The sequence below is a fragment of the Seriola dumerili genome, unplaced genomic scaffold, assembly GCF_002260705.1.
Source record: "Seriola dumerili isolate Sdu_G_001 unplaced genomic scaffold, Sdu_1.0 BDQW01000859.1, whole genome shotgun sequence".
NCBI lineage: Eukaryota > Metazoa > Chordata > Actinopteri > Carangiformes > Carangidae > Seriola > Seriola dumerili.
This window is the reverse complement of record NW_019175114.1, coordinates 776,340-803,525: the sequence shown is the minus strand read 5'-3', so window position 1 is coordinate 803,525 and position 27,186 is coordinate 776,340. Positions and strand designations below refer to the sequence as shown.

Genomic DNA, 27,186 nt, shown 5'->3' with positions numbered 1-27,186 from the left:
CTATGGCAAAAAAAGTAAAAAAAAAAAAAACAGTCATAGGTAGAAAGTAAGGCAAAAAAACGGTCATTTAGTATATTAGTAAGGCAAAAAAAAACAAAGAGTTATCAAAAAAGTATGTGAAAAAATCATAGAGTCTGTATAGGTATGGCAAAAAAAGTAATATTTTTAAAAAAAAAAAAGTCATAGAACCAGGGTAAAAGAAAAGAAAAATACAGTGCATAGTTTCACTTAGTGGTAGTGTATGGCAAAAAGTAAAAAAAAAAAAAAAAGTCATAAGATTTGATAGTATGGTCAAAAATAGTAAAAAACAAAAAAAAGAAGTCATAGTCTTATAGAGTACTGGGCAAAATAGTATTCTTAAAAAAACCAAAAAGAGTCATAGTATAGTAAGAACAAACAAACAAAAAAAAGGTTTAAAAAAATCAGTTAGGTTTAAGGCATAAAAAGTCAAAAAAAGTCATACTTATATGTGAGGCCCAAAAAAAGTCATGCAGTTTATGTAGCTCAGTATGAAAAAAGAGAAAAAAAAAAAGAAGTCTAGATACTATAGGTATGGCAAAAAGTCAAAAAAAAAAAAAGTCATACGTTATAGAGTGAGGACAACAAAAGTTCAAAGTATATAGTAAGAGAACAGTAAAAAAAAAAAAAAGTCATATTATGGACGTAAGGCAAAAAAAGTCATGGAAAGAAGTGCATAGTCTATAATATTGTAAAAAAAAGTTAATATTATAGGTAAGCAAAAAAGTTATTGGAAAAAAGTCCATAGGTATAGTATGGCAAAAAAGTCATGGAAAAAGTCATAGTATATATGGTAAAAAAAAGTTAAAAAAAAAAAGTCATAGTTATAGTATTGGCCAAAAAAAAGTAAAAAAAAAAGTCATAGCTATAGTTATGGGCAAAAAAGTAAAAAAAAAAAGGTCATAGTTATAGGTATGGCCAAAAAAGGTAAAAAAAAAAGTCATAGTATAGTGAGACAAAAAAGTCAAAGTTATAGTAAGGCAAAAAAGGTAAAAAAAAACAAAAGTCATATTATAGTAAGGCAAAAAAGGTCATGAAAAAAGTCATAGCTATGAGTATTGGCAAAAAAAGTCATGAAAAGAGTTCCATGAGTATACGTATGGGTAAAAGAAGTTAAAAAAAAAAAAACAAAGTCATAGTATAGTAAGCAAATAAAAGTTAAAAAAAAAAAAGTCATAGTATAGTGTATGGCAAAAAAGTCATGAAAAAGTTCATATTGAGTATGGTAAAAAAGTTTAAAACAAGAAGTCATAGATATAGTTAAAATGGCCAAAAAAAAGTAACAAAAAAAAGTCATAGTATAGTAGGCAAAAAAATGTAAAAAAAAAAAGTCATAGTATAGTGGAGTCAAAAAAAGCTCATAGTAATAGGTAAGGCCAAAAAACGTAGAAAAAAAAAAGTCAGATATTATAGTCAAGGCCAAAACAAAGTTATTGAAAAAGTCAGTAGTCATAGTATCGGTAAAAAAGTTTAGAAAAAAAAAAGTGCATAGTATAGTAGGCAAAAAAGTTAAAACAAAAAGTTCACTTAGTATAGTTAAGGCAAAAAAAAGTCAAAAAAAAAAAGTGTCATAGTATAGTATGGCAAAAAAAGTAAAAAAAAAAAAGTCATAGTTAGTAAGGCAAAAAAAAGTAAAAAAAAAAGGGCATAGACTATGAGTAACGGCAAAAACAGTAAAAAAAAAAAAGGCACTAGTATAGTATGGCAAAAAAAAGTTAAAAAAAAAAAATCCAGTAGTATAGTAAGGCAAAAAAAGTCATGAAAGTCTCAGCTTATAGTATGGCAAAAAAAAGTCATGACAAAAGTCATTAGTATAGTATGGTAAAAAAAGTTAAAAAAAAAGAAAAAAAAAAGTCATAGTATAGTAAGGCAAAAAAAGTAACAAAAAAAAAGTCATAGTATAGTAAGGCAAAAAAAGTAAAAAAAAAAGTAATAGTATAGTATGGCAAAAAAAGTAAAAAAAAAAAAGTCATAGTATAGTATGGCAAAAAAGTCATAGTATAGTATGGCAAAAAAAGTTAAAAAAAAAGTCAGTATAGTAAGGCATAAAAAGTCAAAAAAAGTCATACTATAGTGAGGCAAAAAAGTCATAGTATAGTGAGACAAAAAAGTCATAGTATAGTAAGGCAAAAAAGTAAAAAAAAAAGTCATAGTATAGTAAGGCAAAAAAGTTTTAAAAAAAAAGTCAGTATAGTATGGCAAAAAAGTAAAAAAAAAAAAGTCATAGTATAGTAAGGCAAAAAAAGTCATAGTATAGTAAGGCAAAAAAAGTTATGAAAAAGTCAGTATAGTAAGGCAAAAAAAGTTATGAAAAAGTCATAGTATAGTAAGGCAAAAAAGTCATGAAAAAGTCATAGTATAGTATGGTAAAAATAGTTATAAAAAAGCATAATATAATTAGGGAAAAAAAGTCATGAAAAAGTCATAGTATAGTAAGGTAAAAAAGTTTAAAAAAAAAAAAAGTCAGTATAGTAAGGCAAAAAAAGTAAAAAAAAAAAGTCATAGTATAGTAAGGCAAAAAAAGTAAAAAAAAAAGTTATAGTATAGTAAGGCAAAAAAAGTAAAAAAAAAAGTTATAGTATAGTAAGGCAAAAAAAGTAAAAAAAAAAGTTATAGTATAGTAAGGCAAAAAAAGTAAAAAAAAAAGTTATAGTATAGTAAGGCAAAAAAAGTAAAAAAAAAAGTTATAGTATAGTAAGGCAAAAAAAGTAAAAAAAAAAGTTATAGTATAGTAAGGCAAAAAAAGTAAAAAAAAAAGTTATAGTATAGTAAGGCAAAAAAAGTAAAAAAAAAAGTTATAGTATAGTAAGGCAAAAAAAGTAAAAAAAAAAGTTATAGTATAGTAAGGCAAAAAAAGTAAAAAAAAAAGTTATAGTATAGTAAGGCAAAAAAAGTAAAAAAAAAAGTTATAGTATAGTAAGGCAAAAAAAGTAAAAAAAAAAGTTATAGTATAGTAAGGCAAAAAAAGTAAAAAAAAAAGTTATAGTATAGTAAGGCAAAAAAAGTAAAAAAAAAAGTTATAGTATAGTAAGGCAAAAAAAGTAAAAAAAAAAGTTATAGTATAGTAAGGCAAAAAAAGTAAAAAAAAAAGTTATAGTATAGTAAGGCAAAAAAAGTAAAAAAAAAAGTTATAGTATAGTAAGGCAAAAAAAGTAAAAAAAAAAGTTATAGTATAGTAAGGCAAAAAAAGTAAAAAAAAAAGTTATAGTATAGTAAGGCAAAAAAAGTAAAAAAAAAAGTTATAGTATAGTAAGGCAAAAAAAGTAAAAAAAAAAGTTATAGTATAGTAAGGCAAAAAAAGTAAAAAAAAAAGTTATAGTATAGTAAGGCAAAAAAAGTAAAAAAAAAAGTTATAGTATAGTAAGGCAAAAAAAGTAAAAAAAAAAGTTATAGTATAGTAAGGCAAAAACAGTCATAGTATAGTATGGCAAAAAAAGTAAAAAAAAAAGTTATAGTATAGTAATGCAAAAAAAGTTTAAAAAAAAGTCAGTATAGTAAGGCATAAAAAGTCATGAAAAGGTCAAGTAAAAAGAGTTTTAAAAAAAGTCATAGTATAGTAAGGCAAAAAAGTCATAGTATAGTATGGCAAAAAAAGTTAAAAAAAAAGTCATAGAATACTAAGGCAAAAAAGTAAAAAAAAAAAAAGTCATAGTATAGTAAGACAAAAAAAGTAAAAAAGTCATAGTATAGTAAGGTAAAAAAAAAAAATAGTATAGTAAGTCAAAGAATTTAAAACAAAGTCATAGTATAGTAAGGCATAAAAAGTGAAAAAACATAGTATATGAAGGCAAAAAATGTCAAAAGATGTCATATTATAGTGAGGCATAAAACTTCACAAAAAGTAATAGTATAGTATGGCATAAAAATTAAACGTCAAAAAAAGGTCATAAGTTCATGATATATTCACAAGAATGGGACAGGTGTGAGGTCACAGTGACCTTTGACCACTTGAATCTAATCAGTTTGAGTCAAGTGAAGACATTTCCTCAGTGTCCAGAGAACAGACAGACGGACAGCTTGAAATCACAACGCCTCCAGCCCCGTCTGCGACAGGGAGGAGCAGGTCGTCATGTTAAAATGTGACCAGCTGGTTGTTCAGTCAGCCATGTTGATGCTCTGTGTGTGTGTGTGTGTGTGTGTGTGTGTGTGTGTGTGTTTTCAGATTGGGGTCAGGTCATCATTCAATATAGATGAGCTGAAAGAGAGTCTCCTTTTTTCCTCTTTTACGTCCCTTTCTTCTTTTTTCTATCTGTCCTCATTCTCTTTCTCCTCCAACTATCGATGTTTCTCCTCTGTCCTCTTTTCCTCTTTCTCTTCCTAGTTTCACTCAGCATTTCCTTCATCTCCTCCTCTCTATATATTGTCTTCTTTCTCATCTTCCTCTTCACGTCATCTATCCTCTACTCCATTTTCTTGTCATTTTTCTCTTTAACCCGTCCCTCTCCTTTTCTTCTCCTCCACATATTCCTCCTCCATCTCTCCTTTTTACCCACTTTCTCCTCCTATTTTCTTTCCTTTATTCTTCCCTCCTCCTCCTCCTCCTCCTCAAGGTTGATTTGACATTTGCTGACAGATCTATTCAGGTCATTTCAGCAGTGAGAGTTTTCTGACCTTCATTTTTTTTTTGTTGTGTGTGTGGTTTAGTTTTCGTTACCTTGGCAACGTCCCACATGTTTGATGTCGATCTTGAGCTGTTTGAGGCAGGACGCCTCTCGGACGTGGCAGGGCGTGTCGTAGGTGACACCGTCGCCGCCGCACACCGGGTTGTCGTTGTGGCCGTTGCACACGATGTTACACATGCAGCTGGACACACAAACACAAGTACACACTGAGCTGTGTAGCAGGGCATGTTCTACTCATCATACACTCCTGGGACTTCCTCTGTGGATTAGGCTTTTATTTTGAAGGGTTGCATTTTTTGCTCCTTACATAGTGGATGTGACTTGACTGTGATACTTTTGACTCGGAGGTTTGTTCGTAATACATAAACACTGTTTCCATGGTGACTGATGGACTGTAACACTGAACACACCTGACCAGGCTAATCTGGAGGGATATATTTCCATGGTAACTTAAGTCAGACTTATTTAATGTAATGAGCCTAAGGCTGGTTAAACTGGTAATTTATGAAACTCCACATTCACACAATGGTGGATAAATCTCAAAACAATGGTGGGTGTGTGTGTGTGTGTGTGTGTGTGTGTGGACACTCACAGTGTATCCTCAGAGTCTTCGTCACACTCGGCTCCAAACTTGCAGTTTCCACATTTCGAGGCCTTTTTACCGCGACCGGAGCCTTCATCATCTGCAGAGACAAAACGTCACGACAACACGTCCCATACATTTTATATATACATGTGTATATATATATATACACACACACACATATACCGTATTTTATAGTTTACATCGCATTAGAGAAAGTAACTATTTTATAAAGTATGAAGCTGTACCTCCGTCTCCAGATCCCGAACCAGCGTCTGACAGAGACAGAGACGTTATGAGGTTATTTGTGGACAGGAAACAACCAGAAAACATCAGCTGCAGGTGATTAAATCAACTCGTCTCTAAAGTTTCAATAGAAACTGAAACCGTCCTGAAGGAGGATTAAACACACGACTGTTGGACCAGACTGAATTTTATTTCTAATAAAACAATAAATCGTTGTTGTGGATAAATTTTTATGTCGGTCAAAAGCACGGATGCAGCCGTGTGTGTGTGTGTGTGTGTGTGTGTTACCGTGGTAACAGGGTCCCTCTGACATGATGGTGATGGCTCTCTGCTTCTTACAGGCGGCTCTCCTCAGGAAACACTCGTTCTGGTACGTGTCTCCGTTTGACCCACACACAGGGACGTACTTTTTATGGCACTGCAAAACACACACACACACACACACACACACACACACACACACACACACACACACACACACACACTTTATGAAGCTATTCGCGGCAGATATTAATAATTCAACCATCACTTATTAATTCTCTTGTTGATTAAAAGCCTCCAAAAAGTTTTTCACAGTAAATGAAATGGAATGAAATGTTAATTAATTAATAGAATCACCTTCTACTGTCCACAGGTAGAGTGTCTGTCAATCAAAGGCCTGAGCCCGCCTCTAAAGCAGGATCTCATGACCCAAGTTTAAACTCAACAGATAAACTTTCGTGGCAGCGACATTACAAGTGCTCAAAGTCAAGTCAGCGAAAATGGCTTTGTAACCATGGTAACACTATCCTGTTTGGATGTGTGAGGTTGTAGCTGGTGATGCTGTGTGTGTGTGTGTGTGTGTGTGTGTGTGTGTGTGTGTGTGTGTGTGTGTGTGTGTGTGTGTGTGTGTGTGTGTGTGTGTGTGTGTGTGAGAGAGAGTGTGTGTGTGTGTGTGTGTGAGACTCACGTGGAACTGGCAGACACACTTGATGTCAGCTCCGTTCTCGCGGCAGCTTCCTCCAAAGCGACACGTCCCGGCGTCGCACACGCGCAGGTCGCTCTTCTTCTCTGACAGATCTGAAACGTATCATGACACAGAGCGGTGGCGCCATCAGCAGGAGAACGAAAGAATTTATTTCATGATACAATATAGATATAAATGTCCTTATATCTGCTTATAACTAATGAGTTAAACAATCTGTGTTTACAATCTGATTGTTAATGTTCAACAGGTTCATTAATATAAACTCGTTAAGGATTTTAACAAAGCTGAGCCTGAACCAGAGAATCCTTCTGATCCGGATCAGCACAGAACCAGAGAGTCCGTCCTACAGATGTGCAGATGTCTCAGTGCGACTAACACACACACCACATGAAACACACACAAACACAAACACACACACCACATGAAACACACACACACACACACACACACACACACACACACACACACACACACACACACACACAGCAGCAACAATGCAGACCTACTGACAAACACACAGAGACACACTATTATCCAGGGCAGTAATTTAATGATGGCAGCCGATTGGTCGGCAGCCCTGCAGGCCAGCCAATTAGAACTGGTAATTACAGGGGTCGTGACCCCCGCCTCCTCTGTAATTACTAAATACCTCAGTGTGCTGAGGCAGCCAGAGCAACCTGCTGACACACACACACACACACACACACACACACACACACACACACACACACACACACACAAAATACCAGAAACACTGTGTTCCCATGATCCTCTCTGTCTGCAGAATCAATGTCTGTTGTTGTGTTTAACCCGACTCCTGATATCACTGCTCGAGACTGAAAGTGACCACAGCCTTCCCCACCGACAGCGTCCTGACAGACTCCGCCTCAAACTGGGTCAGTGTCGGAAAAACCTGTCAGCTCACATCCACATCCTCGTCTGGAGAGTTTGAAACGTCTCCCCGAAGACAGACACACACACAGACACACAGACACACACACACACACCTTTTTGGACAATGTTTGGTTGCTATAGTTACTAACTTCTCATCTGACAGCTACAGGTTGCATCGGGAACCAATTACAGCTTGTTTACAGAGCGTGACAGATCTGCAGAGACCTGGTCCCGGAGGCTCTGAGGGGAGTTACAGTGAGTGAAGCCTCCATTTACACACTGACAACACTAAACACAACCTGGACACAGCTGTTTGTCACCGTGAGCACGATACGGAAACTACAAGGCTCCTTCACTGAGGGACTTACTTCAGGTTTTAGTGAAGGCATTTGCAGCAATAAAAGAGATTTTACAGCAGTAAAATTTTACTGTGTCGTTAAGGGAGTCATGGAACATCATCATCAACTTCCTGGGAGTTGTCGATTTCTTCATTTATAACCATAAACTCAGAGATGTTGCAGTTATGATACTGTCAGAGGAACCTTTACTTTGGTTGCTAAGGTCTTTTGTGCAACAGTGATTCATTAAACACAAGACTAAGATAAGGAAGAAAATACTTAAGTGAACATTTTAAGGAAACCTTCAGGATGAAACTTGAGGTGTTTTGTGCACCTGCCCTTGTGAACATCCCAGATAGTAAGAATCAAACCTCTGGCCCAGAATGCACCACGGTTCCAAGTCTGGTCCATATACCTCACATCTGGGTAGATTCTGGTGTTGGCTAACAGCTGGAAGATTTTCTGTGTGTGCACCAGAATTGGTCCAGGCAGCATCTGACGACCATGCTGTTTACGGACCAGACTTGGGCCGATGGAACCAGGCGTACACTGGACCTGAGTGTGGGGATCATGTGAGGACGTGTGAAGACTGAGAACAGGACCACTGCTCACATCTGGACCGGAGACAGTCCTCCGCCCCAGACCTCAGTCCTCAAACCCATTTTACATTTCTGCTTCTCTGGGGATTAAAGACACAGGTGAGTCTGGACTAAGCCAGGCTAGCTGTTTCCCCCTGCTTCCAGCCTTTATGCTAAGCTAAGCTAACCAGTGAACACACGTTGAACTGTTCCTTTGAGAGTTTCATCAGGAGCAGTGACGAGGAGAGTGAAGCTGATCTGAGGCCAGTGACTGAAGCAGGTCAGCCTCCAACTCAAGTGGAAGAACATCACTGACCTCCTCTCTCTCTCTCTCTCTCTCTCTCTCTCACGCTCCAATGACTTCATCGTCTCGCTCCTTGTTTTTCTCTTTCCCCTCCATCCCCGTCTTTAAAACTGCCTCCAGCGTCAGGAGCAACACTGACTGCAGATACGATACATCGCCAAAAGTATGTGGACAGCGGCTGCCTCCACTCCTCTGGTTCCAATAAAATCACAATAATAAAATAATAATTTTGAATAATAAAAAAGCTCCATATAAAACAAACAAATACATCATTCAGTTACTATTAGAAACGTTATTCTTCATATATGTTGAATTGTTTTACAGTTTTGCATGTTCAGCTGTGAAATACTGTGACACCAGTAATTAATCATTAATTAAAGAGTTAATGAGAAGTAACAGGTTCGTTCTTTAATTACTCAGATTAATGATTTTAGAGGAGAATTTGTCACATTCACCAAATTTTCTCAAACTTCACATTTTCTCAGGTTCAGTCCGACTTCATCTGAAACATCTGTGGTTTAAAGGTCAGGCAGAGATGAACTTATAATGAAATGTGAAATATAAAACAAAGAATGAATATTCTGTTCACCGTCATAATGGCTGAATGGAGGATTTCAGAAACTCTAGTTCACATTTTTGTGAATGAAACTTTCCGACAGACAGAGCAGAGCGAGATATCTACAGAGGAGTAATGCATTCAGAACAATTCTGCTGTTCTTCTGAATTAAGGAAACACTTCTGAAAGTTCTGAGATTTCGTTAATTAAGAAAAACTTCTCTGAATCTGAATTAACAACATAATTATCTGAGAAGTCAGAGAAAACTGTTCTTATAAACAATCCACTTTTTCCCCACGTGAATCTGTTTCGCTTCTGTAGATCTGTTCTGCTGATAATAAAATCTAATGTGATCGTGATCAGGGATTTATGAGAAGGTTTTGCGGTTTAGTGAATCTGATGTCAGAAAAAAAACTGACATTTATTTTCTCTATAATTAGAATCAAATTATATGAACCTGTAGGAAATCATTTGTAAAGTACGGACCTGTACGATGAAACTAAGAGTTTCAAACCAGCAGAAACAGAATCACGTACATGAGCCAAATGTTTTCCTTCCAAATCAATGTGATGAACCTGATTCAGCAGATGAAGTGAAGAGTTTAGATTTGTACTCTGTAGTTTTACTGCTGGTTTATCTCCCTGTTCTCAGGCCGAATCAAAGCTTCTGCTTTCACTCGCTCATTTAAACACTTTCTGCCGTGCGACAGCTGAAGGAGTCTCGAGCTCATGAATGACAAACCGCTGAAGAAGAAACGGAGACAGAGTGGAGCGTCTTCCCGGGAGAACATCTGTGACTGAGCTGAAGTGGGCGAGCACGTTTTCAAAAGAGTTCAACGCGTCTGAAAATAGAAATCAAAGATTTTTTCTTCCGTTAGATCCTTAAAAAGCTGAAAGCTGCGAGACAGGTTTTCCCTGATCACCGACTTATTTTAGTTCAGATTCTACATTTAGATCAGAGCCTGAAACCAGCCAGTGAAGAAGACGACATGTCTGAGCTCTTCTTTTCTTATCGCCAATAAATCACCAAAAATAGTGTTAGTCCGTCTCTTTACTCTTCCCTCCTCTCTCTCCTCTCTCAGCTCTGAGCTCATTGGTTCCTCCTGAAGACGTGAACCTTTAAAAACACTTTCAGTTTCAAAAAGGCTCAGTAATCTGCTAAAATTTGATGCATTTGTTTGGGACTATTTTCAGCAGCGGATTGATCTTCAAAGATCTTTTTCCTCTTCTTCTTTTGGACTGAAGACTATTTAATAAATCTGGAGCGAATCATGATCAAGAGGACTCTTTTTTTTTTTATTTGAAAACGAAATAAATCATTTAAAGCAGCTGAATTTCAGATTCTTTGGTTGTTTTTTCTTCTGTGATTCATGAATCGTTGGCTGCAGCTTGTCGTTTCACCTGGACTCACAGACTAACAACGTCTCTTCTAAACATTTGGTCTATGAAAATCTTAAACGCTCACGTTGTCGTCAGACGTCCACAAGCCAAAGATAGAAGAAGTGCAGTTGTTACCACAGTTCACACCCTCCTCTGTCTGTTCACACTCACTAATATTTAACTGTTTAATAAAGCACTGAAACTAAGGACTATTTTCATTTTTTAACTAAACTCTTTTTTTTTTAAAACCAACTTTATTTAAACACACGGACGATAAATCTTCCTTTAACCACAAACCAGTCTGAAATGTTGAAATAAGATGTACGCAGAGTTTTTAAATTACATTTATGTATAGATTATGATGATGATGATGATAAAGATGATCAGCTCGTTCTTCATCACGACTCCTGACTGATGAAAGAGGATGAATCTATATTTATGGATCTGAGCTTCAGTCCATCAGACAGAAACAGCTGCTCTGATGTTTCTACATGTATGTGGCTCTGCTGTGGTTTTAAATGCTGCTGCAGCAAGGCATTGTGGGACGTCATGTTTCCTTTCCTTTGGTAAAGGAAGCTCCAGTGTTTCCTAGAGGTGAGAGAGGAAGTGGTGAAGCTCCTTTCCTCACTCTGATCATGAAGATCTTTTCAGTCTGACCCTTCAGGAGAGAAACTCCGAGGCCATGATGTTTTACGACACGTACGTCAACGCGCAGAGCTCTGAACGTTCCCGGATAGTGAACTCCAAACGATGGACACTCCTCACCATCGACGGTCGCCATCTTGGCTCCGTAGTGGAAAAGGAGGGACCACCAGTGGAATGGCCGCTGTGTCGTCACATGACACAAGGAAGTTAAACGTTCATTTTCAAGTCACGTGAGAAAAGTATTTTTAGAATTTTAGCAGGCGACAATTAAAATGTTGTGATTGTTATTTCCTGTGAGGGCACAGCGGCCATGTTTGATTTGGGACAACACCACACTGTTGACACACACACACACACACACACACACACACACAAACACACACACACACACACTTCTTATTGGTTAAAAGACAAATATAGAGCACCAGACTTCTCCTTTAAAGTTTGAAGTGCATGTGGTTCCAGTTTGATGTATCCATGAGTACATATACATATAGGCTGAACACACACACACACACACACACACACACACACACACACACACACACACACACAGGGTACTCCGTCATTTAACCTCGCCCTGGTTCTCCACCCTGTAATTAACCCTAAAATAGAGCAAGTTAAAGTGAGGAGTGGTCAAAACACACAACCACACATATACACACACACACACACACACACACACACACACTGACATATGGAGGCCTTGAACCGACTCACACACACTTCAATGAGCAACATGGCTGCTTCAGCAGGTCCAGCCCTCCGACCCCCTCCCCCCGCACAGGTGCTGTTGCTGACTCCATGTTTCCGTTGTCATGACGATGGCATCAGTATAAACCGGTGATCTGATGTCAGGTGTCAGTGGATGGACGACCGCAGCAGAACCAGGAGTCACACTGTGATGCTCCATCTCCATCACCATCAATCTCCAGTTCATCCTGCTGCAGTCGTCATGACAACAGAAACACAAAGATGGGTGGATGACAACAAATGGATCACGTGATCAGCTGCACTGAAACACTCAATAAGAGATGGCAGAGAATGCATAAAGATGACTGTGACCTCTGACCTCCACATCCTCAAACCTCCAGGCTGAACTCAGATCAGCCTCAAGCAACAGAAAACACCCCCCCCCCCCACACACACACACACACACACACACACACACCTTCAGCCTGAGGTGACACGTTCAGGTGTAAACAGGCTGTGAGTGTCTCACCTGGGCAGTCGGCGGCCTTCCCGGTGCCGCACTCCGCGCTGCTGCTGCCTCCGCTGCGGGGGAACGAGCTCCGGACGGCGGCGGGGAGAACCAGCAGAACCAGGAGGCAGCAGAACCACGAGAACCGGCACACTGGAGCCATGATGGAGGACGGGAGGAGGGAGAGATGGAGGGATAGACCCAGACAGAGGGGAGAGGTAGAGACTGAAAGGTGAGGGATAAAGGGGAAGATAGCGATAAATGGAGGTGAAGAGAGGGAGATGGAGAAGTACAGGAGGCTGATAGAGAGATAGGGCAGAGGTGTACAAAGAGATGGATGAGTAGAAACAGGAGAAAAAGATAAAGGGAGAAAAACAGAAATAAAAATCTGTTTTTCTGAGGATCCTCGGGTCAGAAACACTCCGCGGAGAAAGAAGAATAACGAGTTAAATCCTGCCTCCCTCCATGTGTTTCCCTCCTCTCTGAAACTCCCTCAGTTTCTCTCAGGGAGAAGCTTCATGGTGAAACAGAAACACGCTGGAAAAACCCGAGGAGGGCTGCAAAACGAAGCCCGGGATAACAAAGCAAAGCAGGGCCTGGGGCTTCACACAGCGACCCCCCACACCTCCGCCACCCCCTAAAACCAGTCTGCTCACAGCCCGGACTGAGCCTCCATCCCCCAGCCCCCGCTGCCTCGCACTCAAACCGGCGGGGAGAACCGCGGACCGCCGCGGAGAAGAAGATCCAGGTGAAAATCCGAAGCGGCTTCCAGCAGCATCCAGGCCGAAGCGGGGCGAGTGTGCGCCGGGGAGGACGGACGGATGCGGTCGGTCGTTCGATCGGACCTGGACTTTTTTTTTTTTTGTCCTCCTGTGCGTTCTCCACTGATTCACATCAACAAAGGCCTGGACCACGTGACCCGCAGGAGACCACTCCCACAGAGACAGAGTCATATATCGCTGCATGCCTCTTGCTCCTCTGTAGGTTGCTCTAATTAAAAGCCTCGTGCTGCAGCTGTGTGATCCACCAACCCGCCAAACTGAGTCATTAGTCCAAACATTAGACTTAAATGAAGACACACATCTGTTGTTTCTAGGCAGATTTGATCAACTCATATACACTGTGTGAATAATTTGATTGATGATTAATCCACGTTAAAAAAGTAAAAGTTCCCATTTGGAAATGTAACATGACATTTTGTCTCTATATCAAGAGTGATGTGGATATATTATTGTCACATATATACATCCTCTGGATATATGAAGATATAAGTTTACAACATATGAAAAACCCATGGTTAATATAACATATCTATATGATTATTTTTTATATGATATAACATGTTGCGACCATATATGTTAATGATATATATTATATATATGCAAGTTTATTAAAACAACACAAGTATTAAAATTCTATTTGTTTTCTTGTTGATTTCTCATTAATTTTAAACATGTCTGTCTCTACTGTTTATAATATCAACACATACTGACAGGCTTTGGGATGGATATATATTTATGTAACATGTCTACAATATAAGCATATATATTTTTTTGTATGGGCTAGATATATATGTCAAATTTCTAATTGGTTTCACATATAAATTTTAGATATGTGCTTTTATTTCATATTTCCATATATTTCATATATGGCAATTCAATGTGTATATATCATATTTGCATACAGGCACTACATTTATTTGACAAGTATTTTGATCCTGTGCAGTTTCTCCAGGATCTTGTGCAGATATCATCAACTTCTATTTCACATGTTTTCACCTACAGATGTTTTCAAATGACAAACACAAGGATTTCTACATGGGTAATAATCTGCAGCAGCCCGCAGACACCTGTAGGTGTGGGTACCTGCCTGACAACATTCAAATCCACCAATGATCCAATTTGATCTTTTTATTATCTGCAGCGGTGAATTCAGTCACTAGAGGGCGGAATACCACTGTTGAACAGACCCTTCACTTCAGCAACAGCAACAGCATCACAAAGTCATCCTGCTGAACTGAACGTTTTATCAGCTTCCCCTGGTATCACAGTAAAAGCACTTCCTGTAGTCACAGTATCACAGTAAAAGCACTTCCTGTAGTCACAGTATCACAGTAAAAGCACTTCCTGTAGTTACAGTATCACAATTAAAGCACTTCATGTAATTAGAGTATCACAGTAAAAGTACTTCCTGTAGTTACAGTATCACAGTAAAAGCACTTCCTGTAGTCACAGTATCACAGTAAAAGTACTTCCTGTAGTTACAGTATCACAATTAAAGCACTTCATGTAATTAGAGTATCACAGTAAAGGTACTTCCTGTATTTACAGTATCACAGTAAAAGCACTTCCTGTAGTCACAGTATCACAGTAAAAGCACTTCCTGTAGTCACAGTATCACAGTAAAAGTACTTCCTGTAGTTACAGTATCACAATTAAAGCACTTCATGTAATTAGAGTATCACAGTAAAGGTACTTCCTGTATTTACAGTATCACAGTAAAAGCACTTCCTGTAGTCACAGTATCACAGTAAAAGCACTTCCTGTAGTCACAGTATCACAGTAAAAGCACTTCCTGTAGTCACAGTATCACAGTAAAAGCACTTCCTGTAGTCACAGTATCACAGTAAAAGCACTTCCTGTAGTCACAGTATCACAGTAAAAGCACTTCCTGTAGTCACAGTATCACAGTAAAAGCACTTCCTGTAGTCACAGTATCACAGTAAAAGCACTTCCTGTAGTCACAGTATCACAGTAAAAGCACTTCCTGTAGTCACAGTATCACAGTAAAAGCACTTCCTGTAGTCACAGTATCACAGTAAAAGCACTTCCTGTAGTCACAGTATCACAGTAAAAGTACTTCCTGTAGTTACAGTATTATTTAGTCCACTGGTTCCCAACACAGGGGTCGGGCCCCTCCAAAGGGTCACCAGATAAATGTGAGGGGTCGTCACATGATTTGTGGGAAAGAAGAAGAAAGTTCTGATTCACTGATTCACACTGAACATTTCAGGTTTCTTTGTGCTTCCATGCTCATTCCCAAAGTTACAGTCAAGAAACTGACACACAGAAATTCATGGTCTTTAATTCATACACACAGAAATTGTATAACAACATATTTACACGTATCAGTCACAAACTCTTGGTGTCACAGCTTCATTCTCCACGTCGGCCTTTAAAATGTTGAGTGTTCAGTCGCAGCACAATTAGACCAACATCAATTATCAACACTGCTGCTTCTTTTATCAATAATGCTAATGCTAACGTCACACGTCTCGTGTTTCTTACCACAGTCAGTCTTTCTTTCTTTCCTCTGGCCTGTTTCTAATGTTTGACAGTGTGATATTAATGAATGAATCATGTGGAAGGACTGAAGCGTTCAACGACGCAGAAACAAAACAAAGAATTTAAATTGATTTTATTCAGAATTTACATGACAAAGAACAAACAGCAGCTTCTGTTTGAGTGTGAGGTCAATGTTCAGCCCGAGGACATTCTCACTGATAATGGTGGACAATGATAATCATGTGACACACACACACACACACACACACACTATATTTAATCTCATCCTCGGGTCCGGGTGTTTTGCTTTAAGCCATCTGGGCTAATTAGTTTACTCTCCTCTCTCCCCCTTCATTCCTAATCTCCGCTCCTCTTCCTCTCATCCTCCTCCTCCTCCTTCTTCTTCCTCCTCCTCCTCTTCCTCTCTCAGTGCTTTGAGGTTGAATTCACCTTGAACTGACGGATGAACATCAGCAGACGGAGGAGTGAAGCGGAGCAGCTGCTGTGTGGAGCTCAAACTTTCTGAAGATGAGATTATAAATTACAGTGAAAGAAAATTCAATTCATTATCAATTAAAAGAAATTTTCTTGACAGAACTGCTTCATCTAAAGTAAATATTCCTTCATGATAAATTTATGATCAGACTTTAGTTTGTGAACAGATGATTATGTCTGAACACGTTATTACGATGAGGTGTTATTATAAATGTTTTGCTCATGTTTTCTTTCTGCTTTCCTATAAAATTCAGTCCTGAATTCTTAATGTGATGTAACAGCCTTTTGTTTTCCATTGCCCCCCCCCCCCTCCATTATTTTCCACTGAAAGCTCTCAGTCAATTAACCTGATTCCACCTGCAAACACAGGCAACACGTCAAGCAGCAAGCAGGAAAAAACCTGTCGTCCTCAATCCTGAACTGACGGAGGAGGAAAACACCAGAGCAAGGAAGTTACTCTCACTTACAGCTGATGTGTTTCATCGAGGAGGCGTGATGCAGCCCAGATCAACACAACATAATCAATCAGCCAATCAATCAATCAATCAACAACACAGCTCTTTTCATACAGGTGAGTGCGGCTCAAAGAGCTTCACAGACTCATGAGCTAAAGAGAAAAAGGACAAATCAAGAAAGAAAGCTGACGATTAGATACAATAAAAAAGCTAAAACAAATATGAGAAAATAATAATAAAAGATAAAAAACAATAAAATACAATAATAAAAGAACAGATAAAATAGAATAGTCCAGTGTTCCCGCTCTTTCAGCTCTGTGTTTGGTCTCCACCAGCTGCTGAGCAAAACATCTGGCTCTTCAGCTGCTAAGGACAGATGTGACACAGGTGGGACACAGGTGGGACACAGGTGGGACACAGGTGGGACACAGGTATCGGCTGCAGCTGGTGTCAGACTCCTGCAGGTGAGGTGAGTCCAGATCACGACTGTTTGTTTTCTCTGGTTCTGGTGGAAGTGAGTTTGTTGACAGACCTGACTCATAGTTCTCTCTCAACCATACACTTCCTGGATGTGGTGATGTCATCGCCCGCTCTATTTGACATTGTCCCATTGGTCGAGGTGTTTTCGCAACCGATAACACAGATAAGGTGGTGTGTGTGTGTGTGTGTGTGTGTGTGTGTGTGTGTGTGTGAGTGTGTGTGTGAGTGTTGTAACTTGTTGAAGATGACATGCTGAGACACTGCACCTGTCACACTGATGAATTAATCTGGGAAACTGTTTCTGTGTGTGTGTGTGTGTGTGTGTGTGTGTGTGACTCATCTGTTAATCTGCTTTCTGTGAAGAACTCAATATAAACTCACACAGAGTTTCAGGACCCTCTTACAACAGGGGTTTTCCACCGGTGGTGGTCTTTCCACCCCCACCCCCCCCCAGACCTGGTCCTCAGGTTGCCCCTGCTCCACTGGACCAGGGGCAACAAGGACCCAAGTTAACTGATCATCTCATTTCCAACAACTGTCCCCTTGCCCCTGGCAAGTTGCCCATGATGCTCAGTTAGTGTTGCATTCAATGACTGTGGCTGTTGAAGTTTATCAGCCGGGATTTCTATGGACATGTGTCCAGACACGTTACAGCCGCAGCAACGATGACACAATGTAAACACTTAAACCAGTGTAATGCTGGCCCCCGCCCTGTTGTGAAACCCGGGGCCGCTGCCAGGAGGCGACTTGGCGTCGCCAACATGCACTTTGTTCCTGTACATCAAGAGTAGAGCAGACCATGAAAACATCATGTAAATCAATTGAAGGGGTACTTCCTGTTTTCAGAAGGTGGCGCTGTGACTATGACGTCATATTAACGTGCAGATGTCTTCATGTGGGGCTGTCATCAAACAATGTATATTACAGTTATAACAACTTCCTGTTTCATGGCGAATTATTGAAATTCGCCACGCCCCCACGGGCAGGTCCTCCAGTGAAAACTCAAACGCTTCATAATTTAGCGTCGTAAAGGTCTGAAGGTGAGACTGACCAGATATAGTTTGCTAAAGTACGACGTCTTTAAATCATAAAAATGACGCCGAAATTGCAGAGTAAATTCAAAATGGCTGACTTGACTCACTGACATTTTCTAGGGGGCGCTATAAAATAATAGGAAACCCTCACACCCTGTGGTTCTCAGGACCTAACAAGTCCTCAGCCACCTGGTTGTTCTGGTCACCAGGTGAACAGAACCAGGTGTGCAGCTCCACCTGAGCTCACTCAGGACCCGCCTGCGAGGTGTTTCTGCCCGGCGACAGGCTGTCAGCTTCTATTCAGGACAAATCAGGGACAAAATCCATTAAGGGACTTTTCTTTTCCTGCGTCCACAGAAGCGAGCGGCTGCACACGGACGGATTTGAACTAAACAACAGAAAAACACACACGAAGCAGAGACGAGGCTTTAATTATGGATGCAGAGGGAGGAGGAAATCAGTCTGAAGGAGTCAGAGTGACGAGTTAAAAAGGAACCTGATGGATGATGTGAAGTCGAGGACAAACACGACAAGAAACTACAGAAGAGAAAAACTCTTTTAATCCATCAACATCCAAAACATCTGGATGAAAACAACTGATGAGAGGGAACAGCAGCACCACCTTCATCAAAAATCACTCATGAAAATGTGTTGGTCGCAGGTTCCTGAGCTGAACCTGAGCTGGCTGTCGTCATGGCGACAGAGGAACATGTGGTCTGATATTTGTTGAGGCGGTTTGTGAATCTCTCTCTGTTCATGTGTCGATGTTTCAGTCGTTGTTTTCTCCTGTTTGCGGGGGGGGGGGGGGGGGGGGGGGGGGGGGGGGGGCATAATGAACATCACACATACACACAAACTAATATTTGATGATGTCTGTTTAAATGAAAACACAGACCTGAGCTGAGCCACCAGGGGGCGCCGGACCCGTCTCTATCTGTGGACACAGGACACAACATGAAAATACAACCGAGACAATTAAAGGCTGAAAGATTAAAACATATATATGTGGAATTATTAATAAATCCATTAACCTCTGGAGACCGAACACACTGAGCATGTTTTATTAATATCACTTTATTTAGAGAAACGCTAAGAAAACGCTGATGTGAGATTTTAACACAGTGAAAGAAATTTAATATTTAAAACAGTGAATTATTAATATTTTCAGTCTTTTACTGACAGACACAAAAACAGCTGTTCACATGGAAACACACTGTAGGGTCGTTTCATGTCTGATGTTGGTCTGTGCGTAAATATAATTAACAACTCTTCTATAAAGGTAGAGGTGGAGGAAGGAGGAGAGGACTAACTCAGCTTTATTCTGCTCTTAACAGTTCTATGTGCATCAACAGACTGTCACATTCACACCTGTCCCCCTGCAACAACGGCAGGTGGGAACCAAAGTGCTCCACACTAAAGGTTCGTAAATAACCAACTTAAATGTTACACCTACAAATTATATCTGTGATGTGATATGTGTTTATAATTATAAAGTACTGCAACTGATAATGAAATTATATAATAAACTCAATGAAGTGAAATGAATTAATAATATAATAAACTCAAACAATATTGCAACGCAAATGAATATGGTGAACTCATAATTAAAATAAACCAAATGTTTACAATAATTAAGGTTACATATCCAACATGGTGCCAGTGATTTCAAAATAAACTGCTCTGTCATTTAGCTTTTAATTAGATTTAAATGATTAAAGTTGTAACTTTAATTGTTTATTTGTGCAGCTTTTATATTTGCAAACCACGATGTTTAGTTCAAGTGACTTAATTCATGTGAATGATTTAATGAAGGTTAAACAACTGATTTGAAGTGAAATCACAGATAAAAACAAATCAGTTTGACTCTAAATGGATTCATGTTTGTGAAGTGAGAGAGAGAGAGAGAGAGAGAGAGAGAGAGAGAGAGAGAGAGAGAGAGAGAGAGAGAGAGGAGGAGGAGGAGGAAGAGGAGAGGAGACAGAGACGAGAGAGAGAGAGAGAGAGAGAGAGAGAGAGGTGTGGACTCAGAGGAGGAGTGTACCTCTGCAGAGTCTCACCGGCTCCACCAGGAACCGTCTCACAGCTTCAACACTTCGACCCTGGACCCTCCTCCTCCTCCTCCTCCTCCTCCTCCTCCTCCGCTGCAGCTCATGGAGGATCCGTCTGTCCGCAGCCCGTAGAGAGACACCAGCCGGGGGGACACCAACTGAAGACAAGCCGCAGACATGAGCTTTTTCTCCGGAGGCGGAGCGGCGCTGCTGCTGCTGCTGCTCGGCCGCTGCTGCTGCACCAGTCCCGGCAGGAGAGGTAGGTTTTGGGATCCCTTGAGAGCTCCGGGGTGAGAGCTCCGGGGTGAGAGCGTGTCGGTGCGGGAGGGAGAGCGCGAGAGTCCCGCGGTGAAACTGTCCTGTCTGAAAAAGTTTAGACGTTTTTTCATGGTTTCTGAACTTTGACTTCAAGTTTCACATTTAATAGTTTTAATAGAAAAAGGTTACTACAGGTCATTCTGGGAAATAGAGAATAAATAGACACAATGTGAAGAAAGATCGATACTTCATGTTTAAAGTTACAGTAAACTATAATAAAAACACTGAATGAATGTAGTGAACTGAATATCATTATAATAACAACATTCAGAGTATGATCATCACTATAAATCACGATCAATATGACAGGTATATCATCGAAATGTTACAGATATATATGAATATTAAGGTTTATCACAGAAAAGTGTCATTTAGTTTTTATAGTCTTTAAATAAAGTTTATAATGAAGCAAGAATATTACAGGAGTGTAATTAATTATGATTATGGAGTTAAAAGAGCCATAGTCACCACTGAGAGCTATAAAAACAACTGATGTGATCTTCAGAAGCTCCAGGAATATCATAAAGATATGATTTTTAATAAAAGTAAAAGTGTCATTAATATAATTATAAATAAACTGCAGTATTATCAGAATGTTATAATGTTTTTGAGAATCAGAAAACACCATGAACTGGTGTGAGCTCCTGTTCTCTGGAAGTCAGCTGTAACTGAGCTCTAAGAAGAAAATCAGTGTTTTATTTCCTCTTCATCACAGAGAAAACACAGTTCATTCAGAATCAATTATCACCAATTAAACCTTCATTTCCTCGGCTGTTTACTTTGCAGTTGAGCCAAATCTCCAAGCTTGTATGTCCTCACCGTGGCTGTGGGATGGAAAACCTGTATCTCCCAAACATAGACTGTTGAGGAGAAACTGCAGTCGAGCTGCAGCTGATGATTATTTTCATTATTGATGAATCTTCCTATTATTCTTCTTGATGAAGTGAATTAATGTGCAGGTTTTAACAAACAACAGCCCAAAGAGATGTGATTATTATTATAACGTCTTTGAGATGCAGAAATGTCGAGCAGCAGCAGTTCAAACATTCAGCTTACTATGGATTATGATGAAGAAAAGTATAAAGTTAAATTATTTAAGATATATCACAGTCGTCATCGGCCACGGACAGAATAATGAAAAGATGAGGTTCACCCAGAGCTCAGACACACCCACCGACACACTGTCCCTCAGGGAGTGATAACCTGAGAGAGAAGAAGAAGAAGAGAGGGAGGACGCCTCAGATCACACAGATACATCAACCTCCACCACGCCGCACGTATTCAGCCCTCACACATCTTTAGAAAGTCACATCACACTCTGATCATCAATTATTTTCATTATTTATCTGTTAATTATCTTCTTCATGAATCATTTGGTCTATAAAACATCACAAAGTCATCATTTCTAGAAGCCCAAGTTGACATTTTCAAATTGTTTGATTTCTCCAAACTTCAGTCCCAAACCTAAACATGTATTTGCAGACACACTTTCTGATTGACTAATTGATAATTGATCTAATTGTTAGAAAGCTCCTCACTCGTCTGTCCAGGAGCGGGTGGGTTTGGGTTTGGGTTTGGGTTTGGTCTCTGGACGTCTGTTAATCCTGTTTCAGCCTCCTCCCGTGTCGTTACTTAATCTGACGGCGTTTGAACGTGTCGGTCTCGTGTCTGGAAAAAGCAGCAGAGTCACTTTTTTACTGTCGCACCTGAAACTTTTCTGTAACGCTGTCAAGTCTTTCAACAAACACAGGCCACTGATTAAATCACAAACTATGAAACACTGAAAGACTTGAAGTTGTTGAAGTGACTCGTCTCCGATCAGAAAATGTTAAAAGCACAGTAACAATCCGACCATAATAATCTCTCCTGTATTTCAGTGTTGAGTCGCCTCAGCTGTTTGGACAGTATTAATGAAAACTTCAGCTGTGTTTGCTCTGGAATAACAGCGCCCCCTGTCTGTGCTGCTCGATCTGTTGTGATTATTTATTATGTCACAAATAATGATTTAATAAAAGCTGAAAACCAACAACAACAGGAGCTTTGACACGGGGCGTCCTCTGTATTATTGGATCTTGTTTTATAGACACAGTTTTGACTCTGCAGCTCTTGATCCGTTCAGTTCGTGTTGAACACGTTTCACAACTCTGGAAGATCTGAACTGAGATATCTGATTGGCTTTCATTCCCGAGTAGTTTTCTTGCTGAACTGCCTGTAGGAAAAACAAAAACCAGGCCCGCCGGGCATTATGGGAATTGTGAGCGATGAGTGAATTACAAGCTCAGAGCGTATCTCGACCAATCGGGTTGTTGGTCTGAAATAAGAGTTTTGTCTCCTGACAGAAGCAGAGAATAAATAACTGAATGAATGACGGGAGGAAGCGCTGAGCTCAACTGTTTAGACTGTTATCTGAGTGTGTGTGTGTGTGTGTGTGTGTGTTCCAGTTATAAGTGAAAACAGCTGACTGCACGCTCTTATTGTCTTGACAACAATTTGATTATGGTGAGGAGTTTTTTTTATGACTGACTGTTTCTGTGTGACTTCCCTGGTTTTGAATAGACTGTTGTGTCGCTGCACTGCTGTGCACAGACGACCTGACAGGCCGAGCACCTGCGGGGCTGGGTTCAGGGTACGATTCCCCCTCGGGCATCAATAATGTCTGTGATAATTCACACCAAGGTGTTCCAATATAAGGAAATAATGCATAACGTGGAGGAGACATCTGCAAGTCGATTACTGTCTTTGTGAGGTACACATGTCCCTGAGGGAGTCTAGACGTCCTTGAGGAGTTTTCAGATGGGGTTCTATTGGTTCTAAAGGTGGCAGAAGTCTTGAAGGACGTTGATGGTTCCTAGAGATCCTGGACGAGGTTGTAGAGGTCTTTGAAATGGTTCAAAAGGTCCTTAAGGGTGTTGACTCCTCAAACAGGCTCCAGAGGTAACTGAAGGGGTTGTATGGGTCCTGGAGGAAGCCTAGAGGTCCTTGAAGAGGTTCCAGACATATCTTGAGAGAGATGTCGTTGAGGAAGTTGTGGTGGTGCTTCAGGATGTTGTAAGTGTCCTGGAGGAGTTTCTAAAGAGTCCTTTAAAAGGTTCTTGAGTTCCTTGAGGAGGCTGCAGGAATCCTTGAAGTGGTTGTAAAGGTCTTCAGGGAGGTTCGAGCGGTCCTTCAGACTTACTTTGAGGAGGTTCTACGGGTCTGAAGAGTTACAATGATCCTTGGTCCTTGAGTAAATTAAGAATCAGCATGAAGCATTAGCACTGTTGCTATGGTTACCTGCAGTTTACTGTAGTTTTTGTTGGCGTCCTGCTGTTGCACTGATAATGTAAAATATAATTTCTCTCTCTCTGATTGGTCAACAGACCTCAGTGATTATAATCTGCACATTCAGCAGCTTTTCTTGGCTCCTGTCCGTGATTTGAGTGATTAGTCATCAAAGCAGAAACTGAGTGTGTGTGTGTGTGTGTGTGTGTGTGTGTGTATGTGTGTGTGTGTGTGTGTGTGTGTGTGTGTGTGTGTGTGTGTGTCAGGTGGCTACTGTTGGTTTGTTGTTTGTTCTGGATCTTAAAACTCTTTATTTTTGAGCTTAAGCTGCAGTAAAATGATCAAACGCTGATTGTTGTGACTGCAGAAAGATTTGACCTTCAGTCTGCCAACAGAGTGTGTGTGTGTGTGTGTGTGTGTGTTTGTGTGTGTGTGTGTGTGTGTTTCAGCACTGTTCCCATCGAGTTTGACTTTTCGGGAAGACCTTGGCAGTGTGTGTGTGTGCTTGTGTTTGTGTCTCTACGTGTGTGTGTGTGTGTGTGTTTCTTTGGAAGCAGCTAACTGAAACCATACACTGAAAATAAAGAAGGTGCTGGAGCCTCGTGGTAACCATGGCAACAGTATTAGCATACTGAGCTGAACCGTATTGACTGGAAACTACGACAACAATCAGCCAGATTCTAAATACACAAAAAGTGAACTGAGATGTGGGGTTTCCCTTTAGGGGGGTGGGGTGGGGGGGTGCATGTTAAAATAATCCCACTTATTATTGTTGTTAGTTTTTGTTGGTCATAAGTTCAGGGATTCACTGAAGCGTCCGTCCAGTCCTCAGTCACAGATGTCATGTCCGCAGCAGGAGGACAAACTGTGCTCACCAGGCGGCATGGACGGATTAAGAGACAATGGGCCCCTGGGCACAGACATGTAAAAGGGCCCCCACCCCTCCTATATCGGAAAAAGACATCCAGACTGAAAGAGAAAGGGTTAGTTTTCGTCTCTCTTTGCGTTCGTTCCGTTTCTCTCTGTGACTTTCCACGCACACAAGCGTTGGCATTTCATTTATAGGAAGTCAAGTTGTCTGAAGTCAGAACACATGCTGTGCGTAGCGCCTCATGTCGCAAATACAGAGCGCACCAAGATCTGACCAATCATTGGCCCCCAGTTTGTTGAGGGGCCGTCCTGTACTGTGTCACTGTTGCTCTGATGCTCCAGGTGTTTTTCTTTACCATGTTTACAATATGTAAAAGGACAACAGTCTCGCTAGTGGCGCTTCTCTTCTGTTGGTCTTGCAAATACAGCTCCAAGGAAAGGGGAAAGGTCCTGATCCGTCCTCCGTCCTAAAGACTGAAAAGGAAAGACATTTAACTTTCAGCCGTTTAGTGGGGACTGTCTGCTGAGAGTGTACATGAACATACCTGGTTATACACCTGGTTGAAACAAGTTTAAAGTTTCAGGGTACGTGACTGAAAAGAGACTGAACAGAAACTGAAGTGTAAACCTTTTCATTTTTATATCTATTGGTTTTGGCTGCACTGATGTATTCGCTTCAGTGCTGAAATGTGATTAGTCAGTGATGCATCATAAATATCAACAGCTTTGATGGGTTGGGACTTTGTCCAGATGCTCAGCAGCAGCAGGCAGGTGTGGTCCTGCAACACCTGGACTCTGACTGAACTCGCACCGCCACATCTGTCAGTCAGATGAAGTCGCTCGTATCACGGCTGGTAATGAATAAGAATGACTTTGCAGTGTGACAGTAAGAAGCTGTCACAGCTGCAGGTGTGACCTGCAGAGGGCCGCGGCGGCAGCAGTGCAGCCTGGGGGATTTTCAGAGCTGGAATGTGAAGAATGTCAATAATGGAGCTGAGAAACTTTTAGCAGGATTATACAGGCTTCTCACTCTACCTGCTCCCTCTGTACTGTAACATGCAAATCCTGCGTTTGGGGCAAGAGAATGAAAAATGTTTAACCTCCATTTGACCCCTTCATACCAAACTGCTGTCACTGCTGGGTCAGTCCCTGGAGGTCAGAGGTCACATGGAGCTGGGTTTACAGCTGGACCTTTTTGTTTTCACACATGTAACCTGCAGCAAAGATCAGCATGAGTCTACATTTCTCCACGTTTCTGTGGTGAGAAAAGATTTTTGTTCAGTTTTTTAAAATTAAAAAAAAAGAAGAAAAAATGTCTGTATTGTAACAAAGCAACTACAAGAATATGTTTGAATTTAATACGAGGCTGGTGCCATTGTGCTTTTCAAACAAAAAATGATTTGTTATTCTATGAATATCTCATTCATTCCCAGTTCCTGTGTCCTGAGGTGTTCCACAGGGTTCTGTCCTGGGTCCGCTGTTATTCTCATTTTATGAATAAATGTTTATTGTTATGCTGATGACAATCAGCTGTGTGATGACAGTGACTGGTCCCAGGTGTTCAGTTTAGAAGCATCAGCAGCAACACGAGGCAGTGAAGGTTCGACCTGAACAACTGTGAGCAGTTGAACGAGGAGAACTGGTGCTGCTTTAAAGGCAAAGGGGGGTCACAGCAAATACCAGTCTGGTTCAGGTTTTTTCTCAAGTTCACTGAGAAATAATAACTATTCCTGGCTTTGTTTTATTTGTTTTTTTTAAGTAGCAAGGTAGCTTTTGTAGGAAGATGACATCACCATTCTTAATCCTGCCTACTAACCTCTGATTGGTCATTCCTTTTTTTGTCCCAGAATCAGAATTAGAATCCGGGTTATTTCCAAGTAGGTTTTCAACATACCAGGAATTTGCTTTGGTGTTTTAGTTCATGACAATAAACATATTAAGAAGAAAAGAAATAAAAACAAAGATAAAACAAGCAAGTAACTGCAGGTCAGATATCTCATCTCTAGATACAGTCAGTGAGCAATACAGCAGTCCTGTTTGAATAACTGACTGATATCAGAGACATGGGCAGTGACTCAGAGGTCTGGGACCAGACTATAACCACACAATCAAAATATAGCTTTTCTTGGAAATTATTAATTATGAACAAGCCTTTTTGCGCCCTGAGCAGCGTCTGCAAGGTGCAGAGCTTTGTACCTGGCTTGATTTGGCCTCCAACATGGTTCTGCTTAGCTGTAGGTTAGACCAGGGGCCGGATTCACAAAGACAGACTTCGGTTAGACTGAGTCTGAATTCATCCGTTGCAAAAAGCAGTTATTTTCTAGTTATTTCTCAGTTATTATCTAACTTCAGTCAGACTGTGGTGCAAAGAATTCTGGGTAAATTAAGACTTTTTTTGAATCTAAAAAATGGCCGACTGGGAATGCGCTCAGCTTCGTTCACCCTCGGCAGAAGATGTGCCGAGTTAGTCTGGAGGTTTTTGCCTTAAAATGAGTCAGTCTTTATTTTTGTGGAACAGTCTGACTAACATTGGACTGAACCAGCACTACAGACCAGTCCAGAACATCTCAGTGGAACTGGCCCCAGATCAAGGTTAAAGTCGGGTCTGGA

At 40.2% G+C, this 27,186-nt stretch overlaps 3 protein-coding genes across 4 annotated transcripts in view; 1 reads left to right on the top strand and 2 right to left on the bottom strand.

Annotated features, from left to right (window-relative positions):
* The window catches only part of LOC111237412 (tomoregulin-1-like), a 28,414-nt gene extending 15,489 nt beyond the window's left edge, over positions 1-12,925 (bottom strand). Inside the window, exons 1-6 of the mRNA XM_022766500.1 lie at positions 12,353-12,925; positions 6,419-6,528; positions 5,758-5,887; positions 5,472-5,498; positions 5,233-5,323; positions 4,673-4,821 (exon numbers count right to left, since the gene is read on the bottom strand). Coding sequence (XP_022622221.1) covers positions 4,673-4,821; positions 5,233-5,323; positions 5,472-5,498; positions 5,758-5,887; positions 6,419-6,528; positions 12,353-12,494 — 649 coding nt within the window. The 5' untranslated portion in view covers positions 12,495-12,925. The remainder of the gene's footprint in view (positions 1-4,672; positions 4,822-5,232; positions 5,324-5,471; positions 5,499-5,757; positions 5,888-6,418; positions 6,529-12,352) is intronic.
* Positions 1-27,186, bottom strand: part of LOC111237425 — a 395,546-nt gene that overhangs the window by 314,775 nt on the left and 53,585 nt on the right. The gene's annotated exons all lie outside the window — the stretch shown is intronic.
* The window catches only part of LOC111237405 (melanoma receptor tyrosine-protein kinase-like), a 32,804-nt gene continuing 25,822 nt past the window's right edge, over positions 20,205-27,186 (top strand). For both annotated transcript variants that reach the window (XM_022766490.1, XM_022766489.1), the window contains exon 1: positions 20,205-20,386. In XM_022766490.1, coding sequence (XP_022622211.1) covers positions 20,305-20,386 — 82 coding nt within the window. In that variant the 5' untranslated portion in view covers positions 20,205-20,304. The remainder of the gene's footprint in view (positions 20,387-27,186) is intronic.